The sequence below is a fragment of the Lepidochelys kempii genome, chromosome 1 (genome assembly GCF_965140265.1).
Source record: "Lepidochelys kempii isolate rLepKem1 chromosome 1, rLepKem1.hap2, whole genome shotgun sequence".
NCBI lineage: Eukaryota > Metazoa > Chordata > Testudines > Cheloniidae > Lepidochelys > Lepidochelys kempii.
The window spans coordinates 263,098,814-263,125,944 of NC_133256.1; the positions used below are offsets into that span (position 1 = coordinate 263,098,814).

General features: G+C 44.2%; 3 protein-coding genes and 2 long non-coding RNA genes across 5 annotated transcripts; 3 read left to right on the forward strand and 2 right to left on the reverse strand.

Moving 5' to 3' along the window:
• Nucleotides 1-1,285: 1,285 nt before the first annotated feature.
• On the forward strand, nt 1,286-5,611 carry LOC140904950 (uncharacterized). Its single transcript, XR_012156686.1, has 3 exons — nt 1,286-1,442; nt 3,661-3,707; nt 4,193-5,611. It is a non-coding gene; the product is annotated as an uncharacterized lncRNA (long non-coding RNA).
• LOC140904949 (histone H1.11R-like) lies at nt 2,077-3,038 on the reverse strand. Its single transcript, XM_073327338.1, is given in 2 exon segments — nt 2,077-2,617; nt 2,619-3,038. Coding segments are annotated over 2 exon segments (633 nt in total). The 5' UTR covers nt 2,973-3,038; the 3' UTR covers nt 2,077-2,338.
• Nucleotides 5,612-13,332: 7,721 nt separating the features above from the next.
• On the forward strand, nt 13,333-14,435 carry LOC140906541 (histone H4). The gene has a single exon (XM_073330644.1). The coding sequence runs from the start codon at nt 13,671-13,673 to the stop codon at nt 13,980-13,982; it is 312 nt and encodes a 103-aa protein (XP_073186745.1). The 5' UTR covers nt 13,333-13,670; the 3' UTR covers nt 13,983-14,435.
• A 1,321-nt stretch (nt 14,436-15,756) lies between these two features.
• LOC140906545 (histone H2A.J) lies at nt 15,757-16,281 on the forward strand. The gene has a single exon (XM_073330658.1). The coding sequence runs from the start codon at nt 15,853-15,855 to the stop codon at nt 16,240-16,242; it is 390 nt and encodes a 129-aa protein (XP_073186759.1). The 5' UTR covers nt 15,757-15,852; the 3' UTR covers nt 16,243-16,281.
• Nucleotides 16,282-18,974: 2,693 nt separating this feature from the next.
• On the reverse strand, nt 18,975-23,453 carry LOC140906554 (uncharacterized). The gene is made up of 3 exons (XR_012157148.1): nt 23,389-23,453; nt 20,821-21,001; nt 18,975-19,691 (listed from the first exon to the last, which is right to left on the reverse strand). It is a non-coding gene; the product is annotated as an uncharacterized lncRNA (long non-coding RNA).
• Nucleotides 23,454-27,131: the final 3,678 nt, after the last annotated feature.

Sequence of the window (27,131 nt, forward strand, 5' to 3'; positions counted from 1 at the left end):
GGCTGAGGTAGTGGTGGCTGAATCCCCTAAAATGGCATGCAGCTCATCATAGAAGCGGCATGTTTGGGGCTCTGACCCGGAGTGGCCGTTCGCCTCTCTGGTTTTCTGGTAGGCTTGCCTCAGCTCCTTAAGTTTCACGTGGCACTGCTTCAGGTCCCTGTTATGGCCTCTGTCCTTCATACCCTGGGAGATTTTGACAAATATTTTGGCATTTCGAAAACTGGAACGGAGTTCTGATAGCACAGATTCCTCTCCCCATACAGCGATCAGATCCCGTACCTCCCCTTCAGTCCATGCTGGAGCTCTTTTGCGATTCTGGGACTCCAACATGGTCACCTCTGCTGATGAGCTCTGCATGGTCACCTGCAGCTTGCCACGCTGGCCAAACAGGAAATGAGATTCAAAAGTTTGTGGGCCTTCTCCTGTCTACCTGGCCAGTGCATCTGAATTGAGAGTGCTGTCCAGAGCGGTCAAAATGGAGCACTTTGGGATAGCTCCCAGAGGCCAATACCATCCAATTGTGTCCACAGTACCCCAAATTCAACCCGGCAAGGCCGATTTAAGCGCTACTCCACTTGTCAGGGGTGGAGTAAGGAAATCAATTTTAAGAGCCCTTTAAGTCGAAAAAAGGGCTTCATCATGTGGACGGGTGCAGGTTTATATCAATTTAACACCGCTAAATTAGACCTAAAGTCCTAGTGTAGACCAGGGCTCAAAGTCGCAGCCATCAAGGTGTGCACGCTTTTATTTATAAGCATAGTTCATAAACCAAATAAGGGGGAAGAACACCTTTAATCAATGTTCCCATAAGAAGCTTGCTGCGGGAACGTTAAATACCAGTGGTCAAGCGTGCAATCAACATAGTTTCGATATCTCATATAACGTAATTTATGCATATCAAAATGTCTTTTAGGCAGGGGGCTTTGAAATTTGATGAGTGTCTTGCACTACATGGAACGTGTAAAATGAGTTATGTTCCTGCGTTACAGACGGAGGGTCCTAAAAGTAATCCTCTCTTTTTAGTTGAACCACAAAAACAAGAGAATAATAGTTCCCGCCCCACTATTAACGCAAATTAGCGGACTGCTTTTCTTGGTTAACTATTGGCTGTTAGACATATAAAAACTTTCCCATCCGACCTCACCATTGGTTAAAGGTAGATCCTCATCCCCAAGGCACGTTGACAGATCTGTGAACATTTTAGCCTATCATAAGCCGTTTTATTGTAAAAAGAGAAGAGATATAAAAGCAATATGTGAAAACGTTATTCTCCCCCCCCCCCCACACACACACACTTTTTTTTTGAGTGAGGCGCATTTAATAGTTTTTGCGTCATAATGTCGGGCCGCGGCAAGCAGGGAGGTAAAGTACGGGTTCTTGGGCTGCAGTTTCCAGTGGGCCGTGTATACCGTCTGCTTCAGAAAGGTCGCTATGCGGAGCGGGTAGGTGCCAGAGTCCCGGTCTATATGGCTGCGGTGCTGGAGTATCTGACCGCTGAGATTCTCCAGTTGGCTGGGAATGCTGCTCGGGACAAGAAAGCCAGACTCATTCCCGGCCATTGGCAGCTCGCCGGCCGTAAAGACGAGGAGTTTAACAAGCAAGAGCTGAAATTATCTGACTTTCTGAGAAAAGTGAAACAACTACAAAAGAAATTTTATTTATTCCCGGTTTATCTCTGGAAACAGTAATTCAGAAGTATCATAAGAGCGGGGAATGGATTAGAATCTATATGAAAAGTATATTATAGCAAAAGGGTAATAACAACGAGCAGCGTTCCCCTACCCACTGCTTGGATGCCGATTTAAAAGAACGTAGAGTTCAAAATAGCCCACAAATCTGACTGGAAAACAAATAGATTTCCTGGGGGGAATAATTTTGTAGCCATTAATCTTCTCAAGGCGGGGCAGTGTGAGTTCATATAAATTCTAATCCATCCCTCCCCCTCTTATGATACTGTTAAATTACTGTTAAAGAAAATAAAAGTGCGGGTTTTTCAAACTAACTACGGCTCTAATCACTATTCCCGCTCCTTCCAGGTCAGAAAAGAGACTTTTGTCTATAGATCACTAAACATTTAGCATTTCAGACTGTTTTGCTCCGAGAGCGCGGGACTAAAGCTGTTATGGAGCAGGTAGGATAATACGCTTTCCCAGAGCCGTGTATCTGTCCTCTTCTGTTGCCATCTGAGAAGGGAATTTCTGCCCTTCAAGAGAGACACGGTTAGGTTATTAAGTAAGTGATCCCGACATTTCAGCTCCTTTTGGGAAGGGATGGGTGGCTCTTAAAAGAGCCGTTGGGTTTGTTTGGCTGAGACGATTCCTTTCCTCTTTAATCAGTTTCACTTCTTGGGGGCCGCCTTCGCTACTTTAAGTTTACTCGGCTTGACAAACTTGGCCTTCACCGCTTTGGCTTTACTCGGGCTCTTAGGTACTTTCGTGGGCTTAGTGGCTGTAAGCTTTTTGGGGCTCTTGGCCGCTTTCTTGGCTGCGGCACCTGCTGGTTTCTTGGTTATTTTCGGGCTCTTTTTCACGGCCGCAGCCTTTTTTGGTTTCTTGGAGGCGCTGGCGGGTTTCTTGGCAGCTGGTTTCTTAGGCTTTGCCGCTGCCTTTTTTTTTCGGCGTCTTTTCCTTGGTCACATCAGGCTTTTTGCTGAGTTTGAAGGAGCCGGATGCGCCGGTGCCTTTGGTCTGCACCAAGGTGCCCTTGCTCACCAGGCTCTTTAGTCCCAGCTTGATGCGGCTGTTGTTTTTCTCCACATCGTACCCTCCGGCGGCCAGAGCCTTCTTAAGAGCGGCCAAGGAGAGCCCTTTGCGCTCCTTGGAAGCGGACACCGCCTTGGTGATCAGCTCGGTCACGCTGGGACCCGAGGGTTTGTGAGCTTTGGTGCCTTCTCCTGACTTCGTTTTTTTGGCGAGGGATTTCTCCCCAGGAGCAGTGACACGGGGAGATGCAATAGGTGCCGTTTCTAACATACTGGCAGAGTATCTGACAGTCTGGGACAGAAACAAACTGTAGTAGATCAGCTGCCTGGTATTTTTAGAGATGAACTGAGGTCTTATTGGTGAGTTAAAGAGCCCGCCCAATTTCATTGCAAAAGGCCTAGCAGTTCAATTTGTGTTTCTTTGTAATTAAAAAGTTCATTTTTTAGATAATATCTGCTACCAAATCGCTCAGTTTCTTAGCTGGGTAAAGAGGAAACAAGGTATTTTTTAGTCTACAGAGTTTTCAGTTGTAGAATATAAAGATGAGTTAAAGAAGAGCCCATAAACTCTGGAACCTGAAGCTAGAGAGACCTGGGGAGAGGGTAACTTGTTTATGCTTACAAATGAAAATGGTACAGTTGTCAATAGAATTACATTCACAATGAAATATTATTCTTTAGGGCGTTTTCTCCAAGTCAGAATATAAAACTAAGTATATGAATGGATTTCCTCAGTGTAAATTAATTTTGAAGAGAAGGAAGTAACACAAACTTGTCCCTGAGTTTTGAAAACAGAATAAGAATTGGCTCCCTTAACAATGTCTTTTACCTCCTACAATCCTTTAATTCCGCTGAAATAGTGCCACAAACAAAATCATGAAGGACTTTTTAAATACTTATAAAAGAATGTTTATGCTCTGAACATTTATGCAAATAATTGTTATATTTTGCCTTTTCAGATATTCCGACTGAAGATAAGCACACTAGCCTATTTTACAGTTTCAAAGTAATTTTAATGTTATTTGTATTTTCCCTTAAAAAGTAACTTTTTAAAATGTATCAAGCAAGTAATTTGCTAAACAGTGTTTTGTATTTTAGTCTCTTTTTACAGCATTATTGATTAAAACAACAATTAAGGTACGATGTAGTATAAACATAAACTATAGGGATACCATTATCTAGAGATGAAAATTCAGTTAATAAATTATTTTCTTCTATTTAATGTTATATAAAGGTGGCTTCTTTAAAGCATATAATTAATGATAACACTTTATTTAGTTGTCTGAATTGCAGGAGACTGTTGTATATGTTCTGTAGCACTAATATAATACGACTCATTTTGATGCCTTTTTAACAGCTAAAGGGAACTTTAAATCTCTCTCTCTGTGTACCTTCTCAGAGCCAATCACTTCAGAAAAGGACTGAATTATCTGTAACCTACTTTGCACTCACAACAAAGGAATGAAACTTTTTGTTCTCTTTGCATTCCAGAATAACAGTTCTCACTTCTTGTGATGATCTTGGGTTTAAGCTGGTGAAAACTAGCCCACAAATCATCTCCTAAAAAAGCAGAAAGAAGCTGATTCTGTGACAGAAGATAATATAATGTGAAAGATAAAATTAAGGCATCATATACTATTTGATTAGCCTGTAACAGCTAATAAGCAAGTGTCTACTTAAATATCCAGGGAAGATTCTGGTAATAATGTCAGAGGGTTTTTTTGTCTCTTTGTGTTTTGTTTTCCACCCTACACACATTGTGATGTGAGCAAGGCTCAAAAAATGTTTGTTAGAAATAACAATAGCTATATCCTAATGAATCCCCAAGTTTATTTTAGTATGTTCCTTAAAATGACTCTCTTTCTCAAATACTGTATATGATGCAGTATATGACACATACACCCAGGCACTGGGACAGGGGAAGAGATGAGAACATTCATGGTGATGAATTGAGAACTTCACACATCAGAGCTCTTGTTTGTTTTCATTCATTCTCATTAGGTGTCTTTCACCTGTGACTGTTGTACAGGCTCCCATGTTCCCTATTGGAGTGCAGAGCCCCATCCCTATGCAGTAGACCCAGGGGCATGGAGTGGCCAGGAGGCGGCAAGACCGGGTAGCTGACTGATGAAGGGTTGTGCACAGGCATTCAACAGGATTTGGGTAGCCTATATAAAGCAAATTCAGATTCATTCAGCCAAGGGATTCCTGAGATATAACATATCCAAAATGAGATGTTTGCACATATCAAAATTCTATAAAGTCCAAATGTATAGGTAAATTGCCTTAGAAATTGGCATGATGGAACAATGCCTCAGGTAAAAATTGTGTGGCAAAGTTGGGGTTATTTGATCAGTGGGTGATGATATACCCCCAATGTTCAAAATCCACATGCATAGTAATATTTTCTTGAATATAGGTGTATAGCAAAAGAGGAGCAGAGGTACACTCCGTTATACAAATGTTGAGGGTCATTCAGTCAAAAAGTTCCTCATATACAGCCCTTCCACTAAGAAGATGATTTTAATATTCAAATTCCTCTATAATCCAGAGACTTGAAAATAAGTGTGATGCATCAGGGTCCGTGGCAGATTTGTTTCATAATTGTGGGATCATTTGTGTAAGGTGTTCTTTTATTCTACTCCTCCAATATGGACCTGATTTCAATATTCCTATTGTTCTAATATCCATGTACATAGGACATTTGTATTGAAAACTGGTATTCCACAAATACTGTGGGGGGATAATTTTACTTTGAGGGGTGGATGAAAACAAGTTTGGAGATGAACCGAGCAGTTCACCCTTCTCGGAGGTGTTGTATCAGAATGCATTTATCTCCATGGATTGTGCACAGTTCTTTTCCCCTTCCCAGCCTCCAAAAAGGAATAAAGAATCTGGGGTTTGCCTTGTCTTCAGCTGCTTGATCTGTTCCTCATAACCCTTCAGTTACCAGATTCCCTTTTCACCTTGGCCTCTGCACTTTTACTGGGGGCAGAGGGCAAGATGCAGGAGAAGCCCAAAGCTGGTGCAGGGGGAGGCTAAAGTAAACCCACAAGGATCCTTCATGCCCTCCCATAGTTGTCTCTATCATCATTTCCCCCTCTCTGCCACCACTTCCTCAAAAATCAAGGAAAACTCACTACCCAAAATCTTGGTTAATACAGAGTTTATGTTGACTGCCAGTGCCTCTTATCTCTAAATGTCAAATGCACCTAAACTTGAACATCTGTGTGTTGGATTGAGATTCACTTACTCAGCAGATGGGTCTAACAAATCTTTTATTTAGGCAAAACACTCAGCAAGTGGTGATCACTTACTTAGAAGTGGAAAGTTCATCAGGATGATCTAATCACAGTCACCTCCAGCACAGGCCAATACAGCTTTAACCTCCCTTTGTTAAACAAACTTACTTATAACTTACTTATTTACAGCTTTTTGTTACCCTTTCTTACACATATTTTCATGTTAACTCTCCTCTGTCAGTACAGGTTTAGTGTTCAAGCTGGTCTTCTGCATCTTTTTAGTTACTTTGTCATTTCTTTTTCTCACAAACATGATTACTCTGCAATTTCTTACACATGCACAGTTCTATTTATGCTTACGCTGTTAAATGTTGTCAGAACAGACTCTTAAAATTCACTGCAGGATTCTGTCAAGCCTAAATATATCATCAGCCTCAACACTTCCCATCATGAAGCCATAGAATCCTTTCTAAAGCTTCATCAAAGCCTGTATTTCATAGACATTATTCTCTTTCCCCACTACCTAACCATGTTCCTAACCTTCCAAATAAATGCAATTAACACCACTACTAGGATGGCTTGCACAATTACAAAGCCTGTTGATATCATGCGTATCCATGGATGTTCCCCAATATAGTGCACTAACTTCCACTATGAGGTATTCCACAGTGTATCTATGTTGCTTTGAATATTTTGACTCTCCTGTCTTCAGGTCAACAAATGTTTTGGACATCTACTCAGAAGACTGGAAAAGGGCAAATATAGTGCCCATCTATAAAAAAGGAAATAAGGACAACCCAGGGAATTACAGACCAGTCAGCTTAACTTCTGTACCTGGAAAGATAACAGAGCAAATAATAAAGCAATCAATTTGCAAACACCTAAAAGATAATAAGGTGATAAATAACAGTCAGCATGGATTTGTCAAGAACAAATTGTGTCAAACCAACCTGATAGCTTTCTTTGACAGTGTAGCAAGCCTTGTGGATGGGGGGATGCAGTAGATCTTGACTTTAGTAAGGCTTTTGATACTGTCTCTCATGACCTCATAAACAAACTAGGGAAATACAAGCTAGATGTAGCTACTATAAGGTGGGTGCATACCTGGTTGGAAAATCGTTCCCAGAGAGTAGTTATCAGTGGTTCAGAGTCATGCTGGAAAGGCATAATGAATGGGGTCCCGCAGAGATCGATTCTGGGTCCAATTCTGTTCAATATCTTCATCAATTACTTAGATAATGGCATACAGAGTACACTTAATAAAGTTTGAGGATGATACCAAGCTGGGAGGGGTTGCAAGTGCTTTGGAAGATAGGATTAAAATTCAAAATGATCTGGACAAATTGAAGAAATGGTCTGTAGTAAATAGGATGAAATTCAATAAGGACAAATGCAAATTACTCCACTTAGGAAGGAACAATCAGCTGCACACGTACAAATTGGGAAATGACTGCCTAGGAAGAAGTACTGGAGAAAGGGATCTGGGGGTTATAGTGGATCACAAGCTAAATATGAGTCAACAGTGTAACGCTGTTGCAAAAAAAAGCAAACATCATTCTGCGATATATTAGCAGGAGTATTGTAAGCAAGACACGAGAAGTAATTCTTCCACTCTACTCAGCTCTGATTAGGCCTCAACTGGAGTATTGTGTCCAGTTCTGGGTGCCACATTTCAAGAAAGATGTGGACAAATTGGAAATGTCCAACTCAAGAGATTGCACAATATTTGTCTTCTCCAGCCTTCGCAATCTTGACTTGACCTTGTCCCCATTGCCTCAGCTGTACTGTGTGATTTTTTTCTTCATCGAAGGAGAATCCACAAACTGGCAATGCAGTTCATCACAATGACATATTAGGTACCTTGGCTCTTTGAACAACATGAGGTATTTGGGGATTTCCAGACTCCCCCACCTGTCCTTACTAGTATCCAAGGAGGAATGACATATACCTTAAAGATGTAACCTGCCATGGTAGGTTCCAACTTATCTATAGGCTGGACACTATACACTCTTAATGCATCACTTAGACCTGTGACCACTGGTACTGCTAGTACCCAAGGAATTATCCATGTTTCATCAAACGTGCACCTTTTCTGAGCATAATGGATTCCTGAGTAGCATCCCTGCTCCAATCTACTCCTTTTATTTTTGTCTATTGTTCTAGCAGTTTATTTCTTATGAACCCATGTATTTCCCCATGCTCAATTTCATTTACTCCAACTTGAAGCGCCTGTGTTAAGAAACACAAACAGGTACTTTGCCTTTGACAGATTATGATGGTTCATGATTTTTCCTAGTTTATTGAGTGCTGCTTCCACTTCTCTAAACATCTGTCCTGTTATCCTAGCATCCTGAACACCCTTTAAATTCTCCCCTATATCCTCATTCCATTGTTTATTTAATTGTAACAGGTTTTACAATTGAACTCTCATGCTCTAATTTTCCTCCCACAATATTGTGATTCCATGCTGATGTTCCCAATGCCCCGACCCTTAGTACAGTTTCCATATCTTTTTTTAATTTCTCTTCCCCTGACTCTTTCCCTTCTCAGGCCACCAAATTTCCTTGAATTCAATCCCATCCATTGGCTGTCTGAATTTTTACCCGACTTCTTATATCATTTGCATTTAGACGTGCAAATATTTCACATGACAGAGCTGCTGTGGTAATGTAAAATCGGATACATTCAATACTATAGGTATCACTTGTTACTGTGTGTTATTACTCATAATCTGATGTTCACAATTTATCACTAGTCCATCATCAGGTCATGGTTCCATTTCTGGACATGGTTCATTATCTTCCTTCAATTCTAGAGTAGTAGACATTGTTACTCCAGTATGTTCAGGAGTGGGAGTGGTACTCTGCAAGTCCTTAATCACATTCAGAAAAAAAGGTCAAAGTCTCAGTCACTTTCCTGGCATGGTAGTGGATTCATGGGCGGTAGTTCAATGATTTACTAATATAATTGTAATATTTCCCAACAGTGCTAACTGTGTGGTTAGGTTAGCCATTACCATCCCATTTAAACACACCACCCCACTAGGTCCCCCATTCCAAGTCCCTGCTCCTGAGAGCTGTTAGGATCTTCCACCTTGGCTGCAGTCCAGTCTGTACCAGAACATTGTAGGCTTTTTTGCATGACTACCTGGGAACCGTAAGGCTAGGGTGGTATTCTCCCCCTCATGCACTGTCCCCTCATTGTTTCTCTGCTGTATCCTGAATTCCATGGATCCCAACGTAGTTCATATTATGCCTCCCATGTTAATCAACATCTGAAAAAGAAAACAATTATTCTTGCTTCCCTTTTTTTACATCAGTAGATTCCTTTCTGTCCCTCCCTCTGTACAGGTTCAGCTGCATTGCATGCAACCATCGACTCACCACCCATTTTTCATCCTTTACCTGAACCAGGTATACTGATGGACTAGCCTTATCCATTACATAGCAGGGACCCTCCAAAATGGATTTGGGAAAAGGCTTTTTCTCTGAGACATACTGTACAAGCACCTGATCTCCTACTTCATGCTCCACGCCAGAGACTTGGCCATCAAAATACCTTTTCAGTTTTCATTGGGCCTTCCCTAAATTAAGACGTTTACATTTGTAAACTGCAATTTTAATGTTATACGTTGGCTTTGAATACATTTTTCACAGCTGAGATAACTTTGGGGGTGGTGGCTCTGTTAACTGCTGTATGTTAGAAATATTCTGTATTGAGACCGCTTTGATTTCCTTATTCTTTTCTAAGTTTCATCCAGCTTCAATATAGGTACCATTGCTGCTACACTGTTCTTTTTCTGACAGCAATATTAGTGGCTACGTTACTTTATTTTTCTATTGATCTTAGTAGATAGTCCTTCTCTCAACATGCCTTTTTTGTAAAAAAAGAGTCATCAACATTCCCTTTAATACTAACATTTTTTAACAATTTAATACTTGCACTCGTCCCGACTGTCTAACTTTTTCTCTCTGTAGTGTTCATAATCTGTACAAAACTCCATTTAACGTCACATCCCCTTCCTTAAATCACTCAGCTTCCATTTTTCATTTTGGAATAGGACATTTCCTAAGGCTTCACTAGCTTCTAAATTCTAGGATTGTAAACTTTTCACCTTTTTCCCCAGTGTGGCACAATTTTTTAGCCAATGCATTTGGAAGCTTTAAGCTTATCTCTGTGTCTTTTGTATTCATTTTTCAGCTTTACACATTTTGAAGCTGTGTCTGCAAAGCTGTACTCCAGATACAGCCTTTTAAAGACAGCTGTGTTTTGTAGTCCAAGATTGTCAATAACCACACAGATCAAGTCCACTGCCTCTTTACAGTAAAGATACGGTTACAGGGGAGGGGGTTCCTGTTCCTTAACCTAGATACACACATCCATACTCTCCTCCCCCGCCCTCAAAATTTCAAACATAAAGTAAAAACTTCAGGAACTAGTATGCACAGTTCCAGAACGTCAGTGTGTGTCACATGCTCCCTGCAGTGTAAAGAATGACTCCCTTAACTGTATACACAGTGTGTGAACTACTGATATCAACATGTTCTCATTGACGTGTGAGAAAAGGTTAGCCAAATCCACCATTTTAGGCCTTTGCTAAAATCCAATATGCTCCCAAACACTAAAATCAGGAAATACAATTAAGGCAATATCTAACACCTCTCCTCACCCCCCAAATCTTAATTCTGCCTTTTCTGAGCAATGGGCCGAGTCCCAAAGAAAATCCTGTCTTTGGTTAGTTTTAACTAAGCCTTGTAGTACACTGCGTCATGTACCACCAGACTGCTGGAATGACCCAGAGCAATAGAATCATAGAAAAGTAGGGCTGAGAGGTCATCAAGTTGAGCTAGCTCTGCACTGTGGCAGAACCAAGTAAACCTAGACCATCCTTGACAGCTGTTTGTCTATCCCGTTCTTAAAATCCTCCAATGATGGGGATTCCGCAATCTCCCTTGGAAGCCTATTCTGAATCTTAACTACCCTTATAGTTAGAAAGTTTCCTAATTTCTAATCTAAATCGCCCTGGCTTCAGATTAAGCGCATTACTTCTTGTCCTACCTTTAGTGGACATGGAGAACAATTGATCTTAATTCCTACTTTTTTTCAACATTTCTTCATAGGTCAGTGTAGTGGGGTGAGCACCCACTCCAGCCCTGAAGGGGTTGGAAAAGCCCTGCAGAGGGCTGGAGCTGGGGAAGGGAGCAAAACCCCGGCCGATTGGGGGAAGTGGAGGCAGATGTGGGCCACGCCCCAATCAGGGCCCAGCTGGCTTTATAAAGGCTGTGAGCCAGATGCTCAAAAAGACTTTCTTTCTTTCTTTCGAGGGAGAAGGGTCTGGCTGCAAGGTGCCGAGCAGGACACCTAGTTTGGCGCAGGGCTGGGGAAAGGCCAAGGGAGCCTGGGTGCTCCGGCCTAGGGAAGCCCCAGGCTGAGGGCCTGGTAAATCCTATTATGTATGAGGGTTGCAGGGGGCAGCCACGGGTAGGCAGAGGCAGCAGGTCCAAACCCAACCTTGCCGGTGATGAGTGGCTCATACTTTAGTCTGCCCCAGGGTGTGGGGGCTAGCTGGTGACTGGCAGGAGCCTATGACTGAGGCAAGGTAGGGCTAGTGGGTGGGGGGTTCCCCTGGAAGGGGGAGACCCAGAACTGTGGGGTAGTGCCAGGGGGTAGCACCCAAGACAGGGGCACCGGGGTCCTGGGAGGGACATGGGAGCCAGCAGCAAGGCGAGATGCCGGCCTGAAGAGGGCACTCTGGAGGCTGGAACGCTAATTCCCAAGGACAACCAGCAGGAGGCACTGCCGGTGAGTCTGCGCCCAGTTAGTCAGGTTTCTAAACCTTTTATTATTTTTGTTACTCTCCTCTGGTCTCTCCAGTTTGTCCACATCTTTCATAAAGTGTGTTGCCTAAAACTGAATGTAGTATTCCAGCTGAGGCCTCACCTGTGCTCAGTAAAGTGGGACAATTGTCTCCCGTGTCTTGCATGCAACACACCTGTTAATACATCCTAGAATATTGCCTTTTTCATAACTGCATCACATTGTTGACTCTCATTCAATTTGTATTCCACTCTAACTCCCAGATCATTTCTAGCAGTACTACATCCTAGACCAGAGGTGGGCAAACTACGCCCCGCGGACCACATCCGGCCCGTGGGACCATCCTGCCTGGCCCTTGAGCTCCTGGCCAGGGAGGCTAGCCCACGGCCCCTCCCTCACTGTCCCTCTTCCCCTGCAGCCACGCTGCAGCGCGGATCTTGCTCTGGGCAGAGGAGCTGTGCGCTCCTGCCGAGCAGAGTGGCAGCGTGTCCAGCTCTGGCTGGGTGGTGTGGCTGCCAGACATGCTGCTCTGAGCGGCACGGTAAGGGGGCTGGCGCCGGTGGGTTGGATAAGGGGCGGGGAGTCCCAGGGGGCGGTCAGGAGACAGGAAGCGGTTGGATGGGGCAGAGGTTTTGCAGGGGGCGTGACGGTCAGGGGATGGGGAACAAGGGTTGGATAGGCATGGGGTCCTGGGGGGCCTGTCAGGGGTGTGGATAGGGATTGGGGGACTGGGAGCAGGGGGGTTGGATAGGAACTGGGGTCCCGGGGGGGTGGTTAGGGGACAAGGAGCAGGGGGGTTGGATAGGAAGTGGGAGGGGGCGGATAATGGTCAGGGGCCAGGCTGTTTGGGGAGGCACAGCCCTCCATACAGTTTTGCAACCCCAATGTGGCCCTTGGGCCAAAAAGTTTGCCCACCCCTGACCTAGACAGTTAATCCCCATTTTGTAGTTGTACACTATTTTTCCTTCCTAAGGGTAGTACCTTGCACATATCGATATTGCATTTAATCTTGTTGATTTCAGACCAATTGTCCAATAGTGCATCAGAAAGGAGAGAGAAAGGGTACCTGGGCCTGTGTGAATTCCAGTGCAGATGGCAGGTGCTAGAGGTCACTGAGAATATAGAAAAGGGTTAGAAACAGGTAACGCTCACATATTCCCCAATTTTCTATACATAACTAATGGAATGTCAGATTCTGGAAGTGGTAATAAATGCCATTTTAGCACATCCTTTGGCTGAAATTAAGGCGTACTTATCACATTAACCGTCTTTATGCATGCTTTGGAAAATGGCAGTGAATGTGGGGTATAAGAAAAGTGAAAGATGTGTCAGGAAATCTGATTGGCCACATTTTGCTGCACACTGCAACTTTTTAAAAAATCTAAGGAACATTTTCAAAAGAAATAGCCCATGGTGTGAAACACTTTTTCTGGAAGATCCTCCAGCAGTGAAAATACACCAGTGATAAATAAAAAGCACATTTTGAATGTGGCTCTTATTTTAAGGAGTTTAAAAGGACCAGTATTGCTGGAAAATCTGGGATTCCAATAATTAGGTAGGATTTAGTAATGTATAAAAGTACAAAATTTCAGGAAATACTACAGAAATAAATGTATATATCTGTACTCAAAAGATTTCTGAATTTTAAAAGAAGCAGTCTGCTGCCAACGGTGAGCGGGAGGAGGGTGGGGGAGGGGAATGCTCTCTCGCTCTTCTCTTCTAAATGAGCATTGTACAGAGGTCAGTGGGGGAAGGAAAGGGAAGACCACTAGAATAGAACCGCCTCTTTGCAGTTTTCAATTAGGTCGGTTTCAGTTGTATATAAGGAGATGAGCCCACATACGGTTACATAGTTTACAAATAAAGCAGTTTGTATTTTTTTTATTGTGTGAAGTAGTACTGAGGTAGTTATGTCTGGACGTGGTAAAGGTGGTAAGGGACTTGGGAAGGGGGGCGCTAAACGCCATCGGAAGGTTCTTCGTGATAATATCCAAGGTATTACAAAGCCGGCTATTCGTCGTTTGGCGCGCCGTGGGGGAGTAAAACGTATTTCGGGACTGATTTACGAAGAGACGCGTGGCGTGTTGAAGGTGTTTTTAGAGAACGTGATCCGCGATGCTGTTACTTACACTGAACATGCCAAGCGTAAGACGGTCACAGCCATGGATGTGGTTTATGCTCTGAAACGCCAGGGCCGCACTCTGTACGGATTTGGTGGTTGAGTTTTTTTCCCCACGTATAATTAACAACGGCTCTTTTCAGAGCCACCCATACTTTCACAGTAAGAGCTGGATCAGTCTAATCAGCATGGGGAGGAAGATGAGCGAGGAAAAAAATACTTTGTACTGAATTTTTTTATCTAAGCAACATGTTTGTCACTCTATTAGACAAATTGTATAGATACGCCTCTGTTTCACTGCTCACTCACATAGAGGAGCGGGGTTCAATCATGAAGGTCTGAAAACCACAAGTAAAACAGTGCCTCAGGGAACACACCGCAAACCTTAACTGGACTCCTACCTTTTGTGTTAATTCATATTTGGTTTAGAATATAGAAGTAATAGTTTTAAAGTATTGAAGGTATTTGGTTAGCAGCATTTAGCTGTAGATGGTGTTCTCAGACGCAGTCTCTGGCCAGTTCCTCCAGCAGTCGCAGAGGTACAGGAAGGTGGATTTACAAGGAAGAGTCGAGCGCATTTTCTAGAAAGCAGCATTATGGGGGCATTAAAAAAACACCTAACAATTGCTAATATTATTTTGAGATACTATATCAAATCTATTAGGAAGATGCATTTTGTAAAACAGTTAAAGAGGATTAGTGCGGGAGCCAATCATTCCTTCCGTATAAATACTGCCGTTAGGGGACTGATCTACAATAGCCATAAGATTACTGTGTAAACGCATATCGGCCTACGTCTCCGAGAAGAGAGAGAGAGAGAGAGAGAGAGAGGGAGGGAGGGAAGCGGCAGGAAATATTGGCAATTTTAGAAGCAAAAATCCGTTCTCTATCTGGTTTCTGGGCGCGGTTTAAAAACAACTTCCTGCATTTGAAAAGCCCGCGCTGTGCAAGGATTAGTCAATTACAAACCTTGTGGGCGTTTGAAAAGCCCGCGCTGTGCAAGGATTGCCCAGTGACAAACCGTCCTTTTAACCCCTTCAAGGAGAGATCCCTAATCCCCTTTGCTCGGTTGGAGGAGGAGGGGGAGGTTTTGAATACTAGTTCGGTACAAAACTACGTCTCGGGGATTTTCTATTTGACTTTCCAACAGGTGTACCAGTCATTTGAAGACCTTTATTCTCGTAAATCTGACAACAATCTGTGTAAGAAAGTTGTGTGGGGAACGTGAGATGCATGTACAAATACTGACTGTTCCTGTTAAAAGTCCCGCTGTGGGAGAATGATCATTATGCATTACATCTCAATTCCCCCATTCATCTGCAGACTTATTTCTCACCCACTGGATATTTACAGATATGCTCTTGTGTGTCTTTCTGTAAACTGAGTGCACTGCTGTTATGGAATACTCACTTTAGCCAGTCTTTCTGACTACATCTATCCTTACTGTTAAATCAATAGTTGGTCCATTTATCAGTGTCCTGATTTAATTATCTCCGCAAGATAGTCTCGAAGGTAGAGGGCTAGGGTTTTGTTTAAATTAATTTAATTGATAAATTTACCTCTAAGAAACTAAATTAGAAGTAAGAGCACCTTCAATGAGTGGTCACGTCACTGAGCACCAAAGTACAAGACCCCTTACAGACATTTCTAATCTGTAAATACACAAAGAAAACTCCCTTGATATTCAGTCAGCAATAACGTGGAAAAATGGTGCCGAGCCCCCCCCCCCTCTTTTTTTTAATTCGATGAGATGCAAAAGCCACCCCCTTTCCAACAGGCATATTCTGCTTCACCAATGGTCACAGTTAGATCCGCTTCCCCATTGGCTGTTCAGACAAGGCAAGTCTCCAGCCTATCACAAATCGTTTGACTCTGAAAACGGAAGTAATATAAGGGCGGCTGCTGGCTGGTCCTTGGTTTACTTTGCATTTCTTTTCCTGAATAAAGGGTCTTAGGCAGAACGTGAATCGCAAATGTCGGGCAGAGGAAAGCAGGGAGGTAAGGTGCGGGCTAAAGCGAAGTCTCGCTCCTCCCGGGCTGGGCTGCAGTTCCCGGTGGGCCGTGTGCACCGCTTGCTTCGCAAAGGTAATTATGCGGAGCGGGTGGGCGCTGGCGCCCCGGTCTATATGGCTGCGGTGCTGGAGTATCTGACCGCTGAGATTCTGGAGCTGGCTGGCAACGCTGCTCGGGACAACAAGAAAACCAGGATCATCCCCCGTCACCTGCAGCTCGCCATCCGAAACGACGAGGAGCTCAACAAGCTGCTGGGGAAAGTCACGATCGCTCAAGGGGGTGTCCTGCCCAATATCCAGGCCGTGCTGCTGCCCAAGAAAACCGAGAGCCACAAGGCAAAGAGCAAGTAAAGCTGACTGAGAAATAAATACTTCGACTTTAAAACTAACCTAAAGGCTCTTTTCAGAGCCACCCACAAAGTCAAAAAAGGGTTTGATTATCTTCAAAAGGTGAAATCCTCCTCTCACAAAAATCAGCGTAACAAAAATCAAACAAACAAAACAATTAACTGACATCAGCGGGGACAGGATTTTGCCCTCAACCTAGCGGTGGGTTAAATTGGGATGTGTAAATTACGTCCCGTTCACACACGCACTTAAACGTACGGGAGGGGGAGAGAATAACTTTGGCTGAAGATGATGTGGAAAATTTGATGCATAACTATCATTTTTCCACGGCACAACTTGCAACAGGAAGTCAGTATTTACAGCTCTCAAGCTCCCATCCAACCTTCTCCTTTATAGGTTATTGTCAAATGTACGAGAATAGAGGTCTCATGCGTCTAGGTAACTCACTGAAGAAGTAAAAAAGGAGGGTTGGTACTGGGCAATCCTTGCGCGGGCTTTTCAAACCAGGGAAAGAATTACATTACTACTATGCCTTTTGCAGTACATACAGGAAGTAGTGTGACTTGGTTTGAAAGTCTGCAGACAAATCTCTAGTCGCTCAGAAAACCAGACCCCTTTGCCATTTCAAGGAAAGAGACTCATTCATCTAAACCGATAGGCAGATTTTATTTACTTAATGTTGAGAAGGGGCTTCTGAATTGCTTATATGAAAACAGAGTGCAGTATTTAGAAGACAATGCTGTACGTGCAGGTGTCAACTCAAAGGCTACACTGTACAAATTATTTAAGAATTTGCGGATCTTTGAAAACTATAGATCAAAATAATCAGAAGGGGTTCTGCTAAACTGTGGCATGTATTTCATTCTCTCATTTCTTATCCCTTACTGCCATCTGATGGACATTCTTTTTTAAGTTGCAGAACTTGAAAATGATATAAAAACCTGTTTTACTGTTCAATATTTACTAATAACAGCCAAGAAATAAAGACCATCATACAACAAAACAGCAGGAATAATAAATATATATTTAATCATAAATACTTAAATGCCCCATTGTTCACCTCTGTCAGTTTCACAATAGGCTTATTTTAATTTCTATTGGAATACTACTTGATTTTCCCCATGGAGAAAGGACTGGAACTTTTCAGTAGAAAATCAGTTATACAAGGTACATTTGCTATATCTGAAGTCTAATTACTGGGAAACGTTTTAATAAATATTTTCTAGTATTAGTTATTCATATAATCCCCACCCCCCTTTTACCTTGAGGGGACCCCCAGGTATCTAAATCAGGTGCAGGCCGTATAATGCTAGGTTCTGAACAAACAGATAGCAAGTGGCAGACCAGATTTTAAACATGTTTAAAATATAGTCTGACACAATTTGGAGCCTGACAAGTGGGGGGGAGGGGAGGAGTAAATAAAAACAATTTTGCTTTATTTTTAATAAATGTGCAACCTTTTGGTGTGTGTTAACCTTCACTTTACCCAAGAAATTTCAAATGTGAAACATAAGATAAATGAAAAGGAGGACTTGTGGCACCTTAGAGACTAACCAATTTATTAGAGCATAAGCTTTCGTGAGCTACAGCTCACTTCTTCAGATGCATATCGTGGAAACTGCAGCAGGCTTTATATATACACAGAGAATATGAAACAATACCTATTCCCACCCCACTGTCCTGCTGGTAATAGCTTATCTAAAGTGATTTCCAGCACAAATCCAGGTTTTCTCACCCTCCACCCCCCCACACAAATTCACTCTCCTGCTGGTGATAGCCCATCCAAAGTGATAACTCTTTACACAATGTGCATGACAATTAATAAATAAATAATAAATAAATGTTTATACATCATGATTTCTGGATCTAACATATTCATTCTTGTGGACTTCCTCACTTACCTCTTTTCTCCTATGCTGCCACATTCACTGATACACAGAAAAAGGGAGGAGAGGGGTGGGGAACTGTGAGACAACTATAAATAACCTTTATGAAAAGTTACAAACTTTCAGCACAAGTGCTACTTTCTAGTTATGCACCCTCCTGTCCTAGATAATTGTAGAGCCTCAAGACATCAGTTTGAATTTCCAAGGCCATCTTCTCCATGCCTCTCAATCTTCAAACCAATCAAAATGTGACTAATGAGCAAAGTGAGGATGACCTGTGGTGTGTCTATAGGGGACTGGTCCTCATATAGGAGGACAACCTGCTACTGCTACTATTTGTTACTCAACTCAATTGTTGTGAGACACTTACACACAAATAGACCTTCCCACAAGCTGGATAACCAATTCCTCCTCTCCTTTTGGACATGTCAGCAGATGAACGCTGTCGCCTTCAAACTTCAACTCTCCAAGCCCCTCAAAATATAGTCAGTGTTCCACATATCATTTTGAAGCCTTATATATAGGACCAGTTCCTCGACCAGGCCTAACAGCGTCTGCCACCAGTCAAGATACAGGGTCATGAGGAATGCATAGTGCATGCTATTCTTGATTACAAACTGCAGCAAGGCCAATTCTATTACCTTATACACTGGGAGGGCTATCGCCCTGATGGAGGCTCCTGGGAACCTGCTGCCCATTTCCTTGTCCCTGACCTAGTAAAAACCAGTTCTACAGGGAACGTCCTGACAAGCTGGGCCCAAAGCCAATGGTAGAAAACTGAAACCAGTCAAATTATAATTAGAAATAAAATACATTTTTTTTAACAGAGATGATTAATCATTTGAACAAAATATCAAGGAGTCTGGTGGATCCTCTGAGTCTTGGTCTTCCAATGAAATATTGGATATTGCTTTGGGCTGCTCTGGAGGGAGGAGACTGATAGCTGGACCCTCAGGCAGTGGGATGCGCTCCACCCCCACTCTGGTCCTCCATCCACCAAGGTCAAGAACTGTTATGCTGTACTGGCAACAGGAGGAGAGAAGCAGACCCCAATAGCTGAGGAGGAGGAGCCAACTGCCCCCCAGGCTGGGAGGCTCACTGCTACCATATCCAAGAGGAGACGACAAGTGGTGGTGGTGGTGGTTGAGGACTCCCTTCTGAGAGGGAAAGAGGTGTACATCTGGTGGCCTGATGTGATGTCATGGGAGGTGTACTGCTTGCCTGAAGCCCACATCTGAGGTGTTATGGAAAGGTTGCTGAGTCTCATCCAGCCCTCTGATCGCTACCCCATTCTGCTTATTTACCTGGGGACTAATGGTATTGCCTGGCATGACCCTGAGATAAGCAGTGATTACTAGGCTCTGGGATCTAAGGTGAAGAAGTGAGGGATTCAAGTGGTGGTCTCATCCAGCCTGTGGTTGAAGGAAGGGGCCCAGGAAGGGGAAAAAAATATCTCCTGGTATGAATGTATGGCTGTGAAGATGGTGTTGACAGGAAGACTTTGGCTTCCTGAAGCATGGGACGTTGTGCCAGGAAGAAGGATTGCTGGGAAGAGATGAGGTCCACCTGACAAGGAAGAATAACATCTTGGAATACCAAATCTCCTACCTGGTGAGGAGGGCTTCGAAATAAGTTCAAAGGGGCCAGGTGAAAAAAACTTACAGGTATAAAAAAAGGTGACCTTGCCAGAGAGCTGGAAAATGGAGAATTACAATAGGCTCATAGGAACAACAAGAGGAAAAATGGCTGGGGAATCTGTTCTACATCTTAGGTGTCTGTGTACAAATGCTAGGAGTATAGGGAATAAACAGGAAGAACTGGAAGTCTTAGTACACAAAGAAAATGTATGACTTCACTGGCATTGCAGAGACTTAGTGGGATACATCTCATGACTAGAATATTGGTAGAGGCAGGGCCAGGCATGGAATGATGTCATTCCAGGACTGATTGCATCGGGGGTGGGTTGGGGAGGCTGGGAGAGGCGGTGACTCCCTAAACAGCCAGACATGTCCCCATCCACATGCTGCTCTCCCCCTCCCCCTCCCCCAGGGTCCTGCTTTAGTTGTGCCACTGGGCTCCAGGGGGCTGGGGCCATGCCGCCCAACTTCCCAGGGTGGGGGAGGCTGCAACGGCACCACTGCACGCTCTCCCTCCCAGCGCGCTCTCCCTCAGGTGGAAGGGGCGGGGCTAGGAGTAGCCTCCCCCAGCCAGCAGTTCACCCATCGCCCATGTGGCACCGGCCAACTACGCCGGCCCACAGGGCCCCGCAAAGCTCGGGGCCTGGAGCAGTCACCCCGACTCGCAATCCCCTAGGGATGGCTCTGGGGTATAGTTTGTTCAGGAAGGACAGGCAGGGAAAACATGGAGGATGTGCTTCATCGCACACCAAGAAAATATACATTTGTTCTGTGGTCTAGAGCAAGGTGAAAAGGCAGACCAGAAGTGCTTAATTTCTAATGAAAGAGGTGCTGGGGCTCAGCTCCAGAAAGTTCTGGCACAAATTAAGCACTGATACATCCCCTATCCTATACACCCAAATGACCAAACCCTGCCTATTTCCCCCATTCACCAACCCATCCCACACACAGCACATGCACCCTTAGCCCCACCTATCCCCCATGCACCCCCTCATCCTGACCAGCCCTGCTTATTACCCCATGCACTCCCCAACCTACACCCCATCACAAACACTCACCCCAAACATATGCCTACGCCTTGCGTGATAGTCCAAGGCAGGGTGGGGGAGGAGTTGCTTTGGTGCAAGCTGAGCTCCTGCATCCTGGGCTGAAAGTCCTTTGGGGATGGGGATGCCACCCCCTGGCAGCGCTTCCACCAGCATCAGCATCTCCTTGGCTTCCTGGGGGGCTCCCACAGTGCTGGCAGCAAGGAGAGAGGTGAGGTGTCAGGGAGAAGGGAGGTGACCATGCAGCCAGGGGGCAATTTGGGGCAGAGGGAGCTAGGTACTGGGGCAGGAGAGAGGCTCTGGGAAGTGGACCGGCTCTGGGAAGTGGACCAGGTGCTACAGGCTGGGCCATTACAGGGAAGGTAGAGCAGGTGCATGGAACAGACAGAGCAGGGTGCGCAAGATGCACCAGGCAGAGAGGTGGCTCTACACTCTGGCCAGGGGGCGCTGACCCCGCCATGGTGCCTGTGATCTCAACAGCCCCCAGCAGCAGCCAGGCTCAGCAGGAGGCACTGCCTGGTCTTCCCCCAGCAGGAGACCTGCACCAGGAGGAGGTGAGAACTGAGCCCAGTCCTGGACCCCCTTGCACAAGGGGTGGTGTGTTCTTCCCACCCAGGGGATTCCAACCGGGCAGGTGCCCCGATCCTGGCTGAGAGCAGAGTGATCTGGGTTCAGTTGTGGGGATGGAAGCCCATTTGTATTGGAGCGACGGATTAAGCGGGGTGGAAAATTAACCCTCATCCCCTGGTATTGAGAGCACTGCTTTCCCACATCCCCTTCCCCATAAATCTCTCTCATTTCTCTTTCTTAGTTGATACATTTTTGGATAGTTTATTGTAGGATTGGCTACAAGTATTGTCTTTGGTGTAGGATCTCATAGACTTTAACACCAGAAGGGACTATCTTGATCATCTAGTCTCACCTCATGAGCACTGCAGGCCACAGAACCTCACCCACCACTCCTGTAATGGACCCCCTCACCTCTGGCTGAGTTACTGAAATCCTCAGATTATGGGTGGTGGGTATAATGGGCATGGGAAGGCTCAGCCTCCCCTGGAGTGGCTGCTGGACACCCGGTTGTGGGGTTTAGCGGGGGGAAGGTTTTGTTTTATTATGCCCCCATGCAGGTTTTGGGGTGGCTGAGAAGGTGGTATGTGCTATTCAGCTTCCCAGGTTCATCAGTAATCTCCCTAGACTCCAGAGAGATTACGGATGAACCCAGGAAACTAAATAGCAAATACGGCCTCCTCAGCTGCCCTGGAAGCTGCATGGGGCATAGCAAAAGCTTCTGCCGGAGGAGACGAGTCCAAGACGCTTTTCCCTGCAGCAATTTGGGGTCTGGGGAGGGGAGGTGTGGCATGGCTGGCTCGGGGCTCCTCTGAGCAAGTGGGGGCTTGGGACACCTCCAGGCAGGTAGGGGAGGGAGTCTCAGGCCGCCAGCCAGCCCGCCTGCCCAAGGCTTCTCCAGCTGGGGGGTGGAGGGGAGGGACTCGGGGCTCCTCCGGGTGGGGGAGGGGAGCGGGCAGAAGGGGCTGAGCTAGGGGCCAACCTTCCCAAAGTGTGCCTCCACCAGCTGCCCATGCCTAGGAGCATGATTGAAACACCTCAGGTTACAGCAAATCCACCATTTACACTAGATTAAACTGGAAAGAGACCCAGGCTGCAGAGGAAGGCAAAACATCCCCAGGGTCTCTGCCAATCTCATCTCCAGGAAAATTCCTTCCCCAACCCAAATCCGGTGATCGGTTAGATCCTTAGCATGTGGGTAAGACCCGCCAGGCAGATACCTGGGAAAGAATTCTCTGTAGAAACTCAGAGCCCTCCCCATCTACTGCCCCATCACTGGCCATTGGAGCTTTGCTGCTGCCACTTACAGATTGCTTACACGCCATAGGAGGCAGTCTCATCATCCATACCCTCCATAAACTTATCAAGCTCGGTCCTGAAGCCAGCTGTCAAGTCTGATTCCTCACTCTGGTACTTCGAGTGCAGAAGGTGGGGGCCAGCAAGGATTCTAAAAATTAACACTGGCCACTCCAGGCTTGTATTAAACTCCCAAGGTCACAGATTTTCGCTGATCTTGGATGGGTAGATGCTGCCCCCACCCAAGTGCAAAAACCCCTTTGAGAACCCAGGAAGGCACAGTTGGGAATTCCTTCCCATGGGGTACCCTCAAGCCCTTTCACCCTCCCTCCAGGGAAGAGCTGAGAAAGAAAACAAAGGAAATCAGCTGTTGCCACCAGCTAATTAAACAACATGCACAAACTTCTTAGGACACAAAATCCAGTGCTGTTCTTAAAAAAGGTAAATTTTATTAAACAAAAAAATACATTTAAAAACTCAGGCTATTGCTAGATTTAAAAAACCCACTTACAAAAATTAAGCATCAGGAATAACCTTCCTGCAGTCCAGGTTAAAGGTTACAAGCAAAACAAAAGCATTTGGGGTTAGCACAGAGGAGTCCACAAGACATAAAAAAATAAACCTAATCGTGTTTTCCTGGATATTTCCTGATCTACTTACATATCTGGGGGTTTCAAGTGAGTAGTTTCTAGGTATAATTTAGATGATTTTTCATACCTGGCTCCAAGCTTCTTACAGCATAGTTCCAGCTCTGTCTCTGCTTCTCCTGGAGAACAACAACAGACAGACCAAGGGGAAGGTTTTTTTCCTCATTTTGAAAAGTTCTAGCCTTCCTATTGGCTCTTCTAGTCAGGTGCCCACTCCCTTCCTTTTACCTATGAAGGGAGACTTTTTAACCCTTTACAGGTAAAGCAAGTTGAGAACAACTACTAAGAGGAATTTGATATCTATCTGGCTGGCTGGGTGCCCATAAAAGGGAGCCACCCCCGTCCCTTTTATTTATCACACCAGCTGTGTGTTTTACCCGCACTTCTCCAGAAACCTTCATCTAATTTCAAGTCTAAACTTGTTGATGGCCAGTTTGTATCCATTTGTTCTTGTTTCCACATTGGTAATTAACTTCAACAACTCCTCTCCCTCTTTGGCATTTATCCCTCTGATGTATTTATAGAGAACAGTCATATCTCCCCTCAGCCTTCTTTTGGTTAGGCTAAACAAGCCAAGCTCTTTGAGTCTCCTCTCATAAGGTAGTTTTCCCATTCCTGGGATCTAAGGTACAATTGCCCTGAGGTAAATGATTGGTCTTTTGGGACTGGGAGTAACCCGAATCTTGTGAGTTTTGGTGGAAGGGGCCATCTATCACAAAAACAAGCTGAACTGGGTGGAAAGATAGACTTCAGTACCCAAGAAACTGTCTGTGACTCCATGGTTAGGCTGTTATAACACTTGAGGAGTTCACACTTGATTCTTGTGTAATGAAGCGGCCTTTGGCGGGACACCACTGAGAATATCAATTCAGGACAAATTGCTTAGAGCAGGGCAGTCACAGCCCAAGGCTGGGGTTCAGCCAGTGGAACTGGGGTTCCACTACTAAGGCACACCAAACCAGCCAGAGAGGACTTTGGTTTTATCCCACTGGCTAACCAGAATTCATACAAGCAATTTCCTCAGACAGTCCAGTTTCCCAGTATCACCACCAGTGCCACTCATTATGGGGATGAATGGTTATGAAAACCAATACCCCAGTAAAAGAAAAAAGATCTCCCGATCCCAAAGGACCAAGTCCCAGACTCAGGTCAATATACCAGTTAGATCTTACCCACAAATCACACTGTTACCAATCCTTTAGAATCTAAAGGTTTATTCATAAACAGAAAGAAATATAAATGAGAATTAAAATTGGTTAAATGGAATTAATTACATACAGTAATGGCAAAGGTCTTGGTTCAGGCTTGTAGCAGTGGCAGAATAAACTGCAGGCTCAAATCAACTCTCTGTAGTATAGTACATCCACAGTTTATGATGATGGGTCATTCAGTCCTTTGTTTCAGAGGTAAGAAGCAGGAATGAAGACAAAATGGAGATGATGCAGCTGCCTTTTATAGTCTTTTGCCATGTGGCCTGTGCTACCTTTCTTCCAAACATAAGCTGCCCAGCACATGGCTTGAAAGCCTTAGCGTCCTCTCCATAGGCATGTCCCTGCATGCCTTGCTGAGACACAAGGTGTATCTACCTTCTCTCAATGGGTCAGTTATATAGCTGATGGTCCTTAATGGGCCATCAAGCAGGCCAGGCAGTACAGATGCCAAACTGTCTGGGGTATCACCCAGAAGCACAGCACAAGTTTGAAATACAGACAATATAAAGCCAATACTTATAACTTTATATACAAAAATGATACATGCATACAGATAGACTAATCATAACCAGCAAATCATAACCTTTCCATAGACACCTTTCTTAACCTCCTTTGTACAAGATCTGGTGCCACTACAGGACCTTGATTACAACAATGATCTATACGGTCACAATTCATGTCAATAACGTCACAACTTGGTTAGTGAAATCTATGTATAAATCTTACATACGGTTTAGGATGTGTGCCGTGCTTCTTAACAGTCTGCTCAGAGGCTAATACTCGTACCCTGGAGTCACTCCAGACAGCTTAACAGTTGCCTTTGTGTAAAAGGACACAGCTCAGATTGGGGACCCTTGCAGTGGTAAATCTGACTCAGTTGGGGCTTAACAGTGCAAGATGCTCGCAACTCCTGCTGAGATATCTGGCCAATGTACCCCCAAAAGGTGTTTCTAGTGGTCTGACACCTCTGGTATTATCCTAGTGACCAGAAGAGGCGACTTCTGTGTGCAGGAAACACATTTTTAGACAATAGAATTTACTTCCGCAAGAGATAAGAACAGCCATGGAACCTCATTGCTTTCAGAATTAGAGGCAAAACTATTTTTTTCTCTCAATAAATTATATATATATATACACACACACACAAGGTCAAGCAACAAAACCCCTGCTTAGAATAAAAATATCAAGGGTTTTTTTAGAAGCTGATGCAGTTTTTCTTTTCACATGGACCTGACATGCAAGTTTCCCCATCTTGTTGGTAAAGATAGACCCCTCCATTTGACCATTGTAAGGGATGGTCGTCCATAAGAGCTGGATCAAAATTCTCTGGTTGTGAGGTTGACTGCTATAAGTTGTACTTACCAGCAACCTTCAGCACTATCTCAGGAATGAATCCTCAAATCCATATGCACATTTTGATTCTAAATGTTTGTGTTATTAAAATAAAAGTTGGAGGATACAGTCTGACCATTTCAAGCAATATATTATATGATATGTATTAATAGGGCAATGGTACATTGTAATCAAAGGAGCTGTGGGTGTAAGTGGATGCAGGGTTTTGACTGGATAAACCCCTTTCTAGTAAAATTAATTACTTTGGTTTTTACAAGATGAAACACATGAAATGTTTCTATAAATCATATTTCAGAGAAATGAAACAAGAATGCAAACTTTGTTTTCTCACTTAACTGTTTAGATAACTATGGTTCCTATTTCGTTCTTATTTGAAAACCACATACCTGAACTATGGAACTACTTCTCTAGTACCGTGTCTTTGCTATTGAGGGAACTCCTATTAAATGTGATCTTTCCCTTCTCTAGTACATTCCCAGTTATTTTCTTCAGGAAATGAGTCTGTCCATCTCTATGCTCAGCAAAACCATGAGTTGTAGACCCCTGTCATGGGGTGAGGAAAAAATGAGGGTTGTTAAATGCTTTCCATTCCCTTTGGAACCCACAAATGCCCGTCATGTGTAACTCCCTAGGCCCAGGGCTCTGCTGGGTTTTTCAGGTGGCTCTGAGGACAGAAGACACTCAAGTATCATGTAATGGGTGCCAAGACAGACAGAGGGTGAAACCCAGAAAGCAGCCATATTGTGTGCTAGGCTTAAGGTTGCCAATCGTCCAGAAATGTCCTGGAGTCTCCAGGAATTAAAGATTAATCTTCAAATTAAATACTATGTCATGTTATGAAACCTCCAGGAATATGTCCAACCAAAATTGGCAACCCTAGCTATGCTTCCCCCCCAGGACTGGCAGACATGTATGCCAAACCTCATGCTGCTAGATAAATAGTATAAAGGTGCACTGTGTATCTGAACCACACTTGGGTTAGGAGAGTTTGTGCAGATATCTGGATGATAGCCAATGGGAAGATGAGTACTTTAGGAGCCATACTGTAAAGGATATGAGGAACCAGAAGAGCCCTCCAAACAAATGCCCTGGCATCCAAAGGATAGCACATTCTCTTCCCCACGGCTCCCTAAAATTCATTATTTAGAAGGTTGCAGCCAAACTCTTCACCAAAGAGAGGATTATCCAGAAGCTAGATAAATTTCCTGGGTGATTTGTCCTCATCCTGTGAAGAGACTTATTATCCCTG

What these genes read in the sequence shown, in the direction of transcription:
- LOC140906541 (XM_073330644.1), top strand. Translation starts at nt 13,671, where the DNA reads ATGTCTGGACGTGGTAAAGGTGGTAAGGGACTTGGGAAGGGGGGCGCT.
- LOC140906545 (XM_073330658.1), top strand. Translation starts at nt 15,853, where the DNA reads ATGTCGGGCAGAGGAAAGCAGGGAGGTAAGGTGCGGGCTAAAGCGAAG.